Source organism: Ahaetulla prasina, chromosome 1 (assembly GCF_028640845.1).
Source record: "Ahaetulla prasina isolate Xishuangbanna chromosome 1, ASM2864084v1, whole genome shotgun sequence".
NCBI classification, from domain to species: Eukaryota; Metazoa; Chordata; class Lepidosauria; order Squamata; family Colubridae; genus Ahaetulla; species Ahaetulla prasina.
Genome location: NC_080539.1, coordinates 141,908,958 through 141,923,237, shown reverse-complemented (window position 1 = coordinate 141,923,237; position 14,280 = coordinate 141,908,958). Strand labels below are relative to the sequence as shown.

At 38.2% G+C, this 14,280-nt stretch overlaps 1 protein-coding gene across 1 annotated transcript in view; it reads left to right on the top strand.

Moving 5' to 3' along the window:
- The window catches only part of TINAG (tubulointerstitial nephritis antigen), a 39,274-nt gene that overhangs the window by 9,208 nt on the left and 15,786 nt on the right, over window positions 1-14,280 (top strand). The window contains exons 6-9 of the mRNA XM_058176896.1: window positions 367-517; window positions 9,446-9,623; window positions 9,966-10,011; window positions 13,867-13,981. Coding sequence (XP_058032879.1) covers window positions 367-517; window positions 9,446-9,623; window positions 9,966-10,011; window positions 13,867-13,981 — 490 coding nt within the window. The remainder of the gene's footprint in view (window positions 1-366; window positions 518-9,445; window positions 9,624-9,965; window positions 10,012-13,866; window positions 13,982-14,280) is intronic.

Here is a 14,280-nt window from a genome sequence, read left to right as displayed (position 1 = left end):
TCTTGTAGGGCAACCATATTGGAGCAACATAGGTTTACTTCTTTACTATCTATAGGCCAAAGGTCTTCTGCTTGAGCAGGGGGTTGGACTAGAAGACCTCCAAGGTCCCTTCCAACTCTGTTATTCTATAATTCTGTAAAAAAATGACGACAAGCAGCTGATTCTATTTGCCTAGGCAATCCTAAACAACGATAAAATAATATCCCCAATTTTATGAGAAGCCTTTGACCAGCTCTTGTATCTTCACAGTAATCTACCAAAATTAAGGAATGCTGGCTGGTTCTATGTATTCCATTTCAATGATTTATTACTGCCTCTCACTCAGGGAACTTTATAATTAACACCTGATCCTTTTCCATTGAAAAGGTGTGGCTGCAGATAGAGTAGCAATTCATTCCCAAGGCCGTTTCACGGACAATCTTTCACCTCAAAATCTGGTATCTTGTGCTGTCAAGAATCAGCATGGCTGCAAAGGAGGAAGCATAAGCAACGCTTGGTCTTATATCAAAAAACATGGGTAAGTAGGATTGTTTTTACTATTCCTAGAAGTAAGACAGGATCGAGCAAATAAAACAATATTATGATACACGAACCATCCATTTTAGAGAGATACCAGCTATTTCTCGGGGTTCATTTTCATTGGAAAACAGACAGTGTGACTGGTGTTGTTTCTGTGATACAAAATATATTAACCTATGTTGACAGGCTGAGTGCAATTTGTTAAAAGCTTTAAGACTCCGATGGATTCCTGTTCACCATCAGATGATGGAATGTAATCTGGCATCCCAGGAAGAAGTACTACTATTGACCTCACCCCATTCCTAAGAGGTCTGTAAGGGGCGTGCGTAAGAGCACAAGCGTGCCTACCATTCCTGTCCTATTGTTCCCTTTCGTTATATCCAATTAATATAGAATAGAATAGAATAGAATAGAATAGAATAGAATAGAATTTTTTATTGGCCAAGTGTGATTGGACACACAAGGAATTTGTCTTGGTGCATATACTCTCAGTGTACATAAAAGAAAAGATACGTTCATCAAGGTACAACATTTACAACACTATATATATTTACAACAATATAGTTATTATATACTCATGCTTATATATATGCTTATGTATTATATAATTATTTCATGCTTATGCTTATATATACTGTGTGACAAAAAAAATAAAAAAAATAAAATAAATAAGTAGATCTTGGAATGTCTGTAGGCAGGAAGGAAGCTAAGCTGGCCCTTCCCTAGCAGTTCATAGAGTACAGTATATCTATAGCTATGCAAAAGGTTGCTTTTTAAAAACTGGCTCAGAGTCATAGCTGCTCCTGTATAGTGATTGTCTGCAAATCATAGTGAGCCTCTGTGATTTGTAAAACACGCTTTCTGGTTTTATATGTTAGGAGTAGTCAACATAATGTGGATATGGAATTACCTATCGTTAATTGAAGTATTTGGAATGCATAGATCAACCTACAAAAGCTTATATATAACGATGTATATAATAACATACATTATTATATATAATGTAAGCTTACATTCATCCTGTAAAAGAGCTTACATTCTAGCTTTTCCCCAACTGTAACTCATTTCACTACTCTATATAAATGTTAAGTACTCTAAACCTTTTGTATTGTCCATGTGAAAGTACATGCAATAATATGAGAAAGAAAAATCCAAACAGTAACACAAAAATATGATAAAAAAGATTTCTTGTAGCACATATTTTTGGTTGATCTAAATAGAAAGTAGTCCTGCAACAGTGACAAAACTTCATCAGTGCTTGTAATTAGACATGATGGGATGATGTGACAGATTATAGATGAAGAAAATTATAGCTGCCATTCAAAAATAGATCTAAATTCTGCCTGTTTGTTCCTTGTAGGCTAAATACTCTCTTGCAGCTGTGAATAAAACAGAATAATATGTAATTATGAAACTATTCACAATGATGGACATAAAAATAGAGTTTATACCAATGAGATACTGATTTTCTAAATTGGTTTGAGTTATAGGTTCTTAAGATCCTATAACTCATTGTCTCCCTGGCAAAAAAAGTACTGCCAATATTTATTTTTATACTGATTTTATTAAATATAACAACTAAAAGTTACAAACTAATATAAACTAAAATAATAATAGAAAAAGTAGAAATGCAGAAAAGATAGAAAAGTAGGAAAGAAAGTTAAAAAAAGAGAACATACTAAAGAAAAAATGAAATATGTAAAGATATGACTTCCCCCTTCATCACAATAAGTGTAAAGAATTTTAGTAACTTATCACCTTCTCTTAAAATAGAACAAAAAAAATATCTTCCTTCCATGTCTAATATCTTATCTATAAACAAATCCTTAAAGCCTTCTCATTCAGTTTCTGATCAGCAAAAGTTCATTAAGAGCTACCCAAGATAACAATGTATCTATGTTAACCTTGGTCAAATAAACCAACCATATATTCCTTCCTTTTACTTTTAGCAAACTTGAACTTTAATCCCTTTAAATAATAAAATTAGATTTCTTTTCATTTTTTTTCTCTGTCCCTTCTAACACAGTTCTACAAAAGTTTAGTAAGTCTATTTGGCAAATTCAAGGTAGGAAAGCTATCCGGGTCACTTTTGGTTTGTTATTTGTTATTATAGCCCTTTCCATTATTAAGACACAAGGCAGCTTCATTTGTATTTATAGTGTAGCATCTTTTCCATATCATTCTTGTTACCTCTCATGTTTAAATCCACTTTCAAATCAGGCTCAATTTTGCCTAGTAAAGCTAGTTCCTCTTCCATAACATCTTCTAAATGCAGTCTGTCTGTACAGGCAAAAACTCTTAATATTAAGTTCTTGATTCATTGTTCGCAAATATCTTTCAGTAAGTACATCCAATTTTGAAGTATTTTGCTCCAGCCGGTATTAGTAAATCAAATTCAAGTGATCTTCTCCTTTAATTGTAAACTTTAGTTCCTTCTGGTTCACTCAGTGTCCAATCTTTAAAGTACCATCTGATCATGTGTTTTTTTTAGAATTCAAAACAACAGCATTTGTTTTCCCATGGGAAGGATTCTTAATAAACTTCAAAGTCTTATTTCAAATCCCTCTGGACCCTTAGACCATTTTATCTTTCCATTGGTCTAATTGTTGTTTATTCCAAAAGGTTTTTTTTTAAAGACCCTTAAATGAAAATTTATTTCACTAAAAACTAAACTTACTTGGCTGTTAGTAACTGAAAGGCAGTTAACAAGCAATTTTCAAACATGGTTAGGAAAAGACATTTGCAAACCATGTGTCCCTAAAGGTGTTGATTGTGATTTGAATGACGGTAACTTTCTCTCATTTCCAAGCACTCTAAATCTAATGGAGACCACTGCCTCAAATTCATCTTATGAGGAGCAACTGTCTGGAAGACTTATGGGCTATTTCAAGTTTTCTCCTTGGCTGGAGAGGAATTTCAAAAAGCCAGTCTTTGTTCTACCATAGTCTTTGGCTCTGCTTTTAGGCTGACTTCAGCTAGAGCCGTGATGGCGAGCCTTTGATGTTCCCGCGTGCTGGAGTGGCACATGAAACCATCCTGTGAGTTATGAGTGGCCCCGCTGGCCTTCGCATGCGTGGGAGTGCCGATACCCAGAAAAGCGGCGGTCCATTGCACATGCACGAGCTGGCACCCAAACACCTGGATACAGGCATGGAAGTGCACCCAATGAACAGTTGACCATTGTGCATGCGGGCAACATCAATCCAGAAGGTCAGGTGCTGGCCTGCGCATGTGTGCCGGAACGCTACTCTTCCGGGTTCTGCAGCTCCCCCATGCGCAATGGCCAGCTAACTGGCGCATGTGTGATCACAGGAACACAGAAGGAGCCAGTGAAGCCGCGCATTCTTCGCAGGATGGTTTCATGTGCCGCTTCCAGCACGCATGCCATAGGTTCGCCGACACTGAGCTAGAGCATAGAAAAACTAAAAAATAGTGCAAGATCAGAAGATGTGGAGAAACCTGGGCACAGAATTGCCAAGAGTCAGACCTAGCTGAATAGATCATCAAAATAATCATTATTATCATAGTGATTTATTCCTTCATCACATATATTCCTTATATTCCTTTAAGACCATTCCTGAAAACTGGAAATCGCAGGTCTTCAAAAGGTGGCACTTTGATTTTTGTCAAACTGATTCCTTGTCATGGCAGCCTTGGAATCAATTCCTTTAGTTCTTCTACTGCCCAGGAAGGGAGGTTGCTGGATGTTCAAAGCAGAGCTTTTCCAGAAACAACAGCACCCCAATTCTGCAACTTCTTTCCAAAGGGGAAAACAAGATTGGCTTCCCCCTTATTGATCAAGAGGGAAGACAATCTAGCACCATGGTGATTTCAGAACTGTTTGGATGTTCTATCATCCTTTTTCAGGCTTCATTCAAAGCTTAGTTCAGGGCTCACTAGGGGCTGTGAGAACTCAGGGCTCACGATCAGCTTAAACTGTTCAGGCTCGCATAGACAAAGGTTCAGCACTGTCAAAATTTACTCCATGCTTAGCCTGCATGAGACCATCCACAATGTTTGAGAAGCCTTGGAATATTAAAAGGAAGTACAGGTAGCCCTTGACTTACAAGAGTTCATTTAGTGACCAAAGTTACAATGGAATTGAAAAAAAAGTGTCATATGACTGTTTTTACACTTATTGCAGTATCCCTATAGTCATGTGATCAAAATTCATATGCTTGGCAGCCGACTCATATTTATGACAGTCGCAGTGTCCTGGGGATCATGTGGTCACCTTTGCGACCTGACAATCAAAGTCAACGGGGAAGCCAGATTCATTTAACAACCACATTATTAAATTAACAGCTGCAGTGAATTGTGGCAAGAAAGGTCATAAAAATGGGTCAAAATTCACTTAATTGTGGTCTCGCTTAGCAACAGAAATGTTGTGCTCAAGTGTGATCATAAGTCGAGGACTACCTGTAGTAGATTTATTTCTGATCCCATCTTAACCTCAACTAAATAAATCACTAGTTTTATTCAGAGGAGGAGGGGAAGGCTTTGCACAAATTTATCAATCATTTCAAGGGGTCAAGAGTAGGGCAAATTTAACAAGGCCAGTGAGATCAGGTCAAAAATGTTAAGGTAGTGGATGTGAGTACAGGGCAGAAGTTCCACCTCTTTGCACATGCAGGGGATTGCCACACGTACAAAAGGGATGGGCCTCAGTCATGCAACCATGGCTGCCATCTTGGCTTTTCTGACATATAACTTCCTCTCCACAGACAATCTCGAGTCACTGGCTTATTTAGGTGGAATTGCTTTGCTTTTGCTTTCCTTAGTTTGATGATAAAGTTTAACTGCTATGTTTATAAAATTTCTAACTTATAATTTACCTGCAGCATTTGATAACTTTTCAAATATTTATCAATTTAAATCTTACAGACTTGTAGTTGTATGGAACAAATATTTAACATTATTCAGAATGATCAGTTTCCAGCTACAGCCTGTTTGAGGGGCGGGGGGAATTCTCCGTGTTTCCATGACACTGTGCCACTTTAAGCAGAGCAAAATAAAAAAAACGACAAAGAAGATGCTTATGAATGCCTTTCTCAATTGTTGGTTTACTTCAAAAGGTATTTGAAGCTTAAGGATTTCAGAAGCCACCGTATTATTCACCAAAGTGGAATGAAGATACTAAAGATTTTCTGAATGGATTTGTTTTCTCTTTTCTCAACTTCCCCCTCAAAATTGTTCACAGATAATTGCTGGTGGTTAATTCTGAAACGAAGTAGGGCCAAGATATGAATCAGAACTTTCCCATATCTGTGGTTTTAAAAGAACTTTTTCAGAATAATAGCTGCATAACAATAGGAAGCCTTAATCCTTTTGTATCTTGAGTTCTAAATATTTTCAATATTCATTTATGGAGGGAAGATGCTGGTTCTAAAATAAAAACCAACTCTTAGTCCAGACTGACTTCTGCTGTGTAAATAGTATGAGATGCTATCATGCCCTTTGCCTTAGGCCTTAAATCCTTTATAGTGCTTGAAGAATTACTAAATCAGGGTTTAAAGTCAACCTCAGTGATTTTAAAATGTTGACCTTCAACTTCAACTCTCAGATTCCTCAACCAACACTTTCTAGGCATTGCAGCCTAGTTTCTTCAGTTGCAATCAGCGTAACTAACAGTCCGGGATGATAGGAACTGATAGATTAACCTCTGGTCCCAGTGACTGACCAAGATTAGATCCTGCAACATTATCCTGGGACACACGTATATTTGCCTTCATTCATGATAGGAACTGCATGACAAAACATCTTGAAGCACCTGGATCGAAGAAGGCATCTCTAAGATGAGAGTGCAGACTTCAAAAGTATCAGATCTACATTGTTGTGGATCCTATTTAAGTAAGATTAAGATCCATAAAACATTAGCTCAGACAGGAGATTAATTCAATTACGTCCTGTGCTGTTTCAGCCGTACGCTAGAATGACTCATATATTAGTACACAACTCTATCACTGAATTATTACAGATCACAGAATCTAATAACTATTTAAGAAGAGTTTTTTGTTGCCATTGTTAAGAAAACATAGAAAAATAGAACACATTGTTTTCCTCCACGAAACGTTTAATATCCTACCAATAGATCGCAATCTATTGTAACCCTTTCCAAATTAGATCCCAGGAATCCTGTTGACTGTATGGAAGATCTGCATCAAGCTTCCCAGTGTAGCTGCCTTATCTTGACTCCAGCGAAGTAGCCAAAAAATCCTAATAGAATAGCTTGTTAGGAAAGAACATTTGTGAACTAAATTCCAGAGCTGTTGCTTTGCAGAACAATCCTATCTGACATGGTGGCTGCAAGGAGTCTGTTTCTTTAAGATAAAAAGGATTCCTAGGGTATACATTTTGAACTGTGGGCTATAAAAGCTTTCTTGACTTCTGAGTGATTCAGGAAAAAAAGAATAAGTAATGCAATAAACATTTTCAAGTTAAGAGTAGAAAAAGATGAATATAATAAGGTATAGACTACCTACTTTTTTTAAGGTTACAGGCTTGATCATATCCTCTTACTAAGTTATTGCTTAGATCATTTTTTTTTCATTTTGATATATCTCACCTAGTATGGGAAATTTCATACAGATACCAATAGAGTGATTGCAGAGCAAGGATAAGCAAAATGTGGCCTCAGTCACCAGGATTTACTTTTTCAGAGATGCCAAAAGGATTTAGCAGCCAGTTTCAAAGAGGGCTTAGATTCTGGCAGTAAGAAGGAGCTTAACCTCCTCTTTGCACAGTGCTGATCAAGATGGACTCATATTTAATTCCAGGTAGCTACGCTGTAAGTTAAAAAGAGTTTTCCTTCAAGTTATAAGGTATACATTAATTTGAAAGGCCTCTCTTGAACAGGGATCTAATCCATATTCTAACACAGGCATGAATGCAACCAATGACATGGAAGGTAAATGCAAATCTCCAGCCTCTCTTTTATTGTTGCCAGAGGCTCTAAGGATTCCACTTCCAAACTACTTCCAAACTTCTATATTATAACACAGGCACCAATGTATTTTATAGACATATTATGCTTACTGTAATAGAATAACAGAGTTGGAAGGGACCTTGGAGCAGGGGTGAAATCCAGAATTTTTCCCTACCAGGTTCTGTGGACGTGGCTTGGTGGGCGTGGCAGGGGAAAGATATTGCAAAATCTCCATTCTCACCCTACTCCAGGGGAAGGATACTGCAAACTCCCCATTCCCTCCCCACTTCTGGAGGAAGGATATTGCAAAATCTCCATTCCCACCCTACTTCAAATTTCTGGGTTCTATCATATCGCAAGATCTCAAATGGACAGCTAACATCAAAAACATCATTAAAAAAGGACAACAAAGAATGTTCTTTCTGCACCAACTCAGTAAGCTCAAACTGCCCAAGGAGCTGCTGATCCAATTCTACAGAGGAATTATTGAGTCTGTCATTTGCACCTCTATAACTGTCTGGTTTGGTTCTGCAACCCAACAAGAAAAACACAGACTTCAGAGGATAATTAGAACTGCAGAAAAAATAATTGCTACCAACCTGCCTTCCATTGAGGACCTGTATACTGCACGAATCAAGAAGAAGGCTGTGAAAATATTTGCAGATCCCTCACATCCTGGACATAAACTGTTTCAACTCCTACCCTCAAAACGACGCTATAGAGCACTGCACACCAGAACAACTAGACACAAGAACAGTTTTTTCCCGAAGGCCATCACTCTGCTAAACAAATAATTCCCTCAACACTGTCAGACTATTTACTGAATCTGCACTACTATTAATCGTTTCATAGTTCCCATCACCAATCTCTTTCCACTTACGATTGTATGACTATAACTTGTTGCTGGCAATCCTTATGATTTATATTGATATATTGACCATCAATTGTGTTGTAAATGTTGTACCTTGATGAACGTATCTTTTCTTTTATGTACACTGAGAGCATATGCACCAAGGCAAATTCCTTGTGTGTCCAATCACACTTGGCCAATAAAATTCTATTCTAGTCTATTCTATTCTCTGGGGCCAGCCAGGGGTGGTATTTGCCAGTTCTCCAAACTACTCAAAATTTCCGCTATCAGGTCTCCAGAACCTGTTAGGACTTACTGGATTTCACCCCTGCCTTGGAGATCTTCTAGTCCAACCTTCTGTTCAAGCAGGAGACCCTATGTACCATTTCATAAAAGTGGTTGTCCAATCTCTTCTTAAAAACCTCCAGTAATGAAGCACCCACTTGACTAATCACCATTCAAAATATTCCCAAAGAAGAATCCAAATTTCTGTCTTGGATCTGCTGGAGGCCACTTTGAGTTACAACCACTCTCCTTCCCCCCATCCTCTTTTGATAATAATAATGATAATAATAATAGATGTGTTTCCAAACATTACAAAAAACATTGCCCACCAGCAATCGAAAAGATAGGCATTCCTTAAAAACAATTCCTTGGATAAAATCAGGAATCCTGGCTACTGTATTTTTCGGAGTATAAAACACACCTTTTTCCCCCAAAAAAGAGGGTGAAAATCTGGATGCGTCTTATACTCCGAATGTAGCCCCACTCAGCTTCTCAAATGGAGGTTTCAGAGACTGAAAAAAGCATCAGAAACAAAGCTTCAGAAATGAAGCCCCCAAACAGAGCTTCCGAAAAGAAGCTCCCAAACAGAGCTTCAGAGGCTTTTTTTCTGAAGCTCTGTTTCGGAGGCTTTCAGAGGCAGAAAAAAAAAAAAAGCAAAACCAAGGAACCTGTTGCTAAAATTCATCTCAGCTGATTGGGGATATTCTGGGAGGCCAATCCACCTGCCAATCAGCTTTTTTCTTATTTTCCTCCCCAAAAACTAAGGTGCGTCTTATACTCCGGTGCGTCTTATACTTCAAAAATTATGGGTATTTAAAACATTTTTTTTTAAAAAACACCATTGATTTGTATTTTAATCTAAATAGGCTGGTATCCCATGCCTGCTACCCTTTATTCTGGAACCAGCTTCACCCGATGACTTGTGCCATTACAAGTGTGTTTGATGCTGAAGGGAAAAGACGGGCCACAAAGCCATGTCCAAATCAGTTTGAAACATCAAACCGCATTTATCAGTGTGGCTCTCCCTACCGAATCTCTTCAAAGGTAAGTGCTCAGTGTGAGTAAATTTCTACTCCTGCAATTTACATTTGTTACTTCAAACGCTGGCAATTTCTTGGTTCTTCCCAAAGTCCATCAATACATATATTTGTACATGCATTTTTCTTTCTAAAAATGGATTCATCACTAGGTAAGGATATTGAATTGAAATCCTTTCTCTAAGGAGAATGTACTAAAATCAAGATGCAGCAGAGCAAACTGTTTGCTATAATTAATAAATGCAGTGTGCCCTTTTCTCTAAATAACGCGTCCAATTCAGAAACATAAATATGAGGGAAAATAGATGTAAAAAATAAGTATACCATTTTTTGTGTTCTGCAATTCTAGGAGGCCGATATAATGAGAGAAATCAGAGAAAATGGTCCAGTGCAAGGTAAAGAAAAGCTTGATTTAAAGTGAATTAATAAGCATGACATGCATAAAAGCAAAGTCTTACCACAGACAATTCTTAAGAATATTAGTTGTCTGTGTTATTATTTTTTTGGGAATAACACTCATTTTTCCTAAGGTTCCGCATATACTACTACATGACTCAGTTTCAATTTGCCTCATATTTGCTTTAGATGATTTATTACAATCCTAAACCAAGAAGTTGTACAACAAAATAGCAAAGCTTGATTTATAGTGTACTCTTCCACATGTCCCTTCAGAAGCTAGTGCCATAGGTTCAGTAAAACTCATTGTTCATAACTATATCGCTCCAAAACAAGGAACATGGATTAATGATGTCTAGATCTATACTTATGGGTATTAAATGTGGGGGTGTCAATAACATCATATTGGATAGGAGTGGGCAATATTTGAAGAATCAGGAGTCCCAGCTCAATTTGTGTTGGAAACAATCAATCAGCACACGAGAGAATGATAATTTTTTGCCTCTTCTATTGATCAGCTGGAAAAAACACTGGCTGGTTCTTGACATCTTCAGCATTCTGAGACCAGCAGGAGCTACAAAAGATGTCAGGCCGGTTGGGTTCAACTAGTGCTGGAGAAATGGGGGAATAGAAATGGTGTGTTATTGTATCAAGTGACAGCTAAGAAGTCCTGTTCGGTTTTAATAGAAATAAATATAATAAGGATAGAAATAGAAGGATGCCACCTTAACTTGGCAAACGAGCTGATGGGAGGGAAAAATCAACCTTAGAACTACTGAAGTCATTTCATGCTTGGGCTTCTTAGAATGGGAGGTTTAAGAAGTGACACTTTTTTTAAAAAAAATGAAACCCTGAGGAGACTTTATTTGGAGCATCATGGACACCTCTGACCATTGCATCTTTAGGTGGATATTAGAGACTTGGAGAAAAGGGGAAAAGTAGCATTCAAAATTAGTGGGGTGGAAAGGCTGCTTTACAAAGAAATGTTATGACAATTGAGGCTTTTTTAGTTTGGATGAAGTTGAGTCAGAGGTTGAGTGATGGAGGCATATGACATCATTTGTGGCAAACACAAACAGAGATAGGGGCATGCATAACAATTATGCTCAAACAATGACATCTGTGCATGAGTCATTCTGCAAATGCCAGGTATGTACTTGCATCACATTGATGCGTGCCTATATGATCAGATTCCTTGATGAGTGAGCAGTCTTAGAATTCTACTAAATACAGCTTCTGCATGTAGCTGCTGCCGTCTCCCTGCCCTCCCACAGCCACCTGTGAAAATATTCTTCCCCCTCTCCCACATGTTAGCATATAAGTTCTTCAAATGAAGGGAGATTCCGAAACAACAAACCAGGTTTTTTCACACAGCCCACAGTTAAACTCTGGAATCCCCTATCAGTGAAGGACCGATAATGGCAGCCAGGTTGGATGATTGTAAAATGGGTCTGCAAGAGTTATCGAAGGATGAGGCAATTTATGATGTTTAATGCTAATGATAGTCTACATTGATTATAGGCAGCATGCCTTAAATACTGACTGGTGGGAAGAGAACTAGGTATGTTTAGCTCAATGAAGAGAAGGCTTAGGGGAGACATGTTAGCCATTTTTCTAATACTTGAAGGGCTATCACAGAGAAAAGGGCATCTGTTTATACTCCAAAGCACCTGAGGGGAGGACAAGAAGCAATGGGTGGAAGCTTGTCAGAGAGAGATCCAACCTGAAAATAAGGAGGAATTTCCTGACGGTGACAACGATCTGTGGAATAGCTTGCCTCCCAGATTTGTGAGCCCTTCATCCTGGAAATTTTCAAGAAAAGATCAGACAACCATTTGCCCAGGATGGTATAAGGACTCCTGCCTTGGGTAGGGTATTGGACTAGAAGACCTCTGAGGTTCCTTCCAGCCTTCGGATTCTATGATATGCTTCTATTACAAGCAACTGTCCAGGGATAATAACTGTCCAGTCTAGGCACACAGGCCTTTTTTCAATGCATTCAGCTGATGGCTGAATGACATATAATACAGGTCTAGAAAGACCAACGGCCAGGTGTAGCAGAATCTTCTCTTACATTCTAATGGTTTTCAATAAGAATCCGAAGATGAAAGAAATGAAGAGATTCTAACATGAGAGATTTGAGGGAATGGTAAGGAAGAACAGATTGTAGGTGTGAGAGGGATTGGATGAGACAGAGGCAGATGTTTCCAAAAGGGGTGAAACAAAAGCCAAGATATAAAAATAAGGTGGAGTAAAGGGATGACCTGAGCTTATATGGACTCCAGAGGATGGTAGAGGACAGGAAGGCCTGGAGGAACATTGTCCATGGGGTCGCGATGAGTCAGACATGACTTCGCAACTAACAACAACAAAAGGGAGAAACAATCCATCTTGACTGGATAGAAATTAAGGAACAAAATGAAGGAAAAGAAACAAAATGTGTTTTCTCAAAATGATTGAATGATGCTTTGTTGGTGGCTCCTTTCCTTATATTCATGCACCAGGCTGCAGTGCACAACAAGGATTCACAGACAGCAACATTACAATATCAAGTTTCATATCAGGTTTATGACACCTGCATTGTGCCATTATCATGCAGAAGATGCAACTTATTCTAGTCATGTAGAATACATACATTTCTGATGGAAATACATACAGCCACATCATTATCAACATCAGTATCAACAGTAGAAACCTTCAAATTTCTGGGTTCTATCATATCGCAAGATCTCAAATGGACAGCTAACATCAAAAACATCATTAAAAAAGGACAACAAAGAATGTTCTTTCTGCGCCAACTCAGTAAGCTCAAACTGCCCAAGGAGCTGCTGATCCAATTCTACAGAGGAATTATTGAGTCTGTCATTTGCACCTCTATAACTGTCTGGTTCGGTTCTGCAACCCAACAAGAAAAACACAGACTTCAGAGGATAATTAGAACTGCAGAAAAAATAATTGCTACCAACCTGCCTTCCATTGAGGACCTGTATACTGCACGAATCAAGAAGAGGGCCGTGAAAATATTTGCAGATCCCTCGCATCCTGGACATAAACTGTTTCAACTCCTACCCTCAAAACGACGCTATAGAGCACTGCACACCAGAACAACTAGACACAAGAACAGTTTTTTCCCGAAGGCCATCACTCTGCTAAACAAATAATTCCCTCAACACTGTCAGACTATTTACTGAATCTGCACTACTATTAATCGTTTCATAGTTCCCATCACCAATCTCTTTCCACTTATGACTGTATGACTATAACTTGTTGCTGGCAATCCTTATGATTTATATTGATATATTGACCATCAATTGTGTTGTAAATGTTGTACCTTGATGAACGTATCTTTTCTTTTATGTACACTGAGAGCATATGCACCAAGACAAATTCCTTGTGTGTCCAATCACACTTGGCCAATAAAATTCTATTCTATTCTATTCTATTTGTATCATGACATCGGATGGACGTATCATCATTTCCTTTCTTTCCACAACAGATGCTTCTCACACACACTTTTATCTACCAGTCAGAATGGGAGTCTCACTGGTTTCTGTGTTTTAAGTGAAACCTCAGAACAGTCTGAACAAGGTAACCTAAGATGTGGAAGAAATCAAGTGAAACAGTGGATTCATGTTCCTGCACACAATATTTAAATTTGGAGAAAACGGGCAGGAATACACCAGAGACTTCGTAGATTTTCTGCTAACATCGAGGTCTCCTGTGAATTATTTGTTTATCTTTAAAGCTTTAAGTCTTAGGAAGGATTGCGAAATAATTGCCATGTATTAAAACGATGTCTCCGTAATGAACACTAGTTAAAATTAGGATTACAGCTATCTTTTTTTGCCCTTCAGCCATCATGAAAGTATACGATGATTTCTTCCTTTATAAGAGCGGGATTTATAGGCATACCACTGAAGGACCACAGCATGAGCACCAGGAGAGACTCCATTCTGTCAAATTAGTTGGGTAAGTGAATCCATGGCTGTTTCTCCTTGTCGTTTCCATAATACGGGCAGTCCTCGACTTACCACCTTTCGTTTAGTGACTGTTTGAAGTTGCAGTGGCACTGACAAATGTGACTTATGACCATTTCTCATATTTACAATTGTTGCGGCATCCCCATAGTAATGTGATCAAAATTGGCAACTGGCATGTTTTAATAACAATTGCAGTGTCCTGGATCATGTGAACCCCTTTTGCAACCTTCTGACAAGCAAAGTCAATGCGGAAGCCAGATTCACTTAACAAACATGTTACTAACTTAA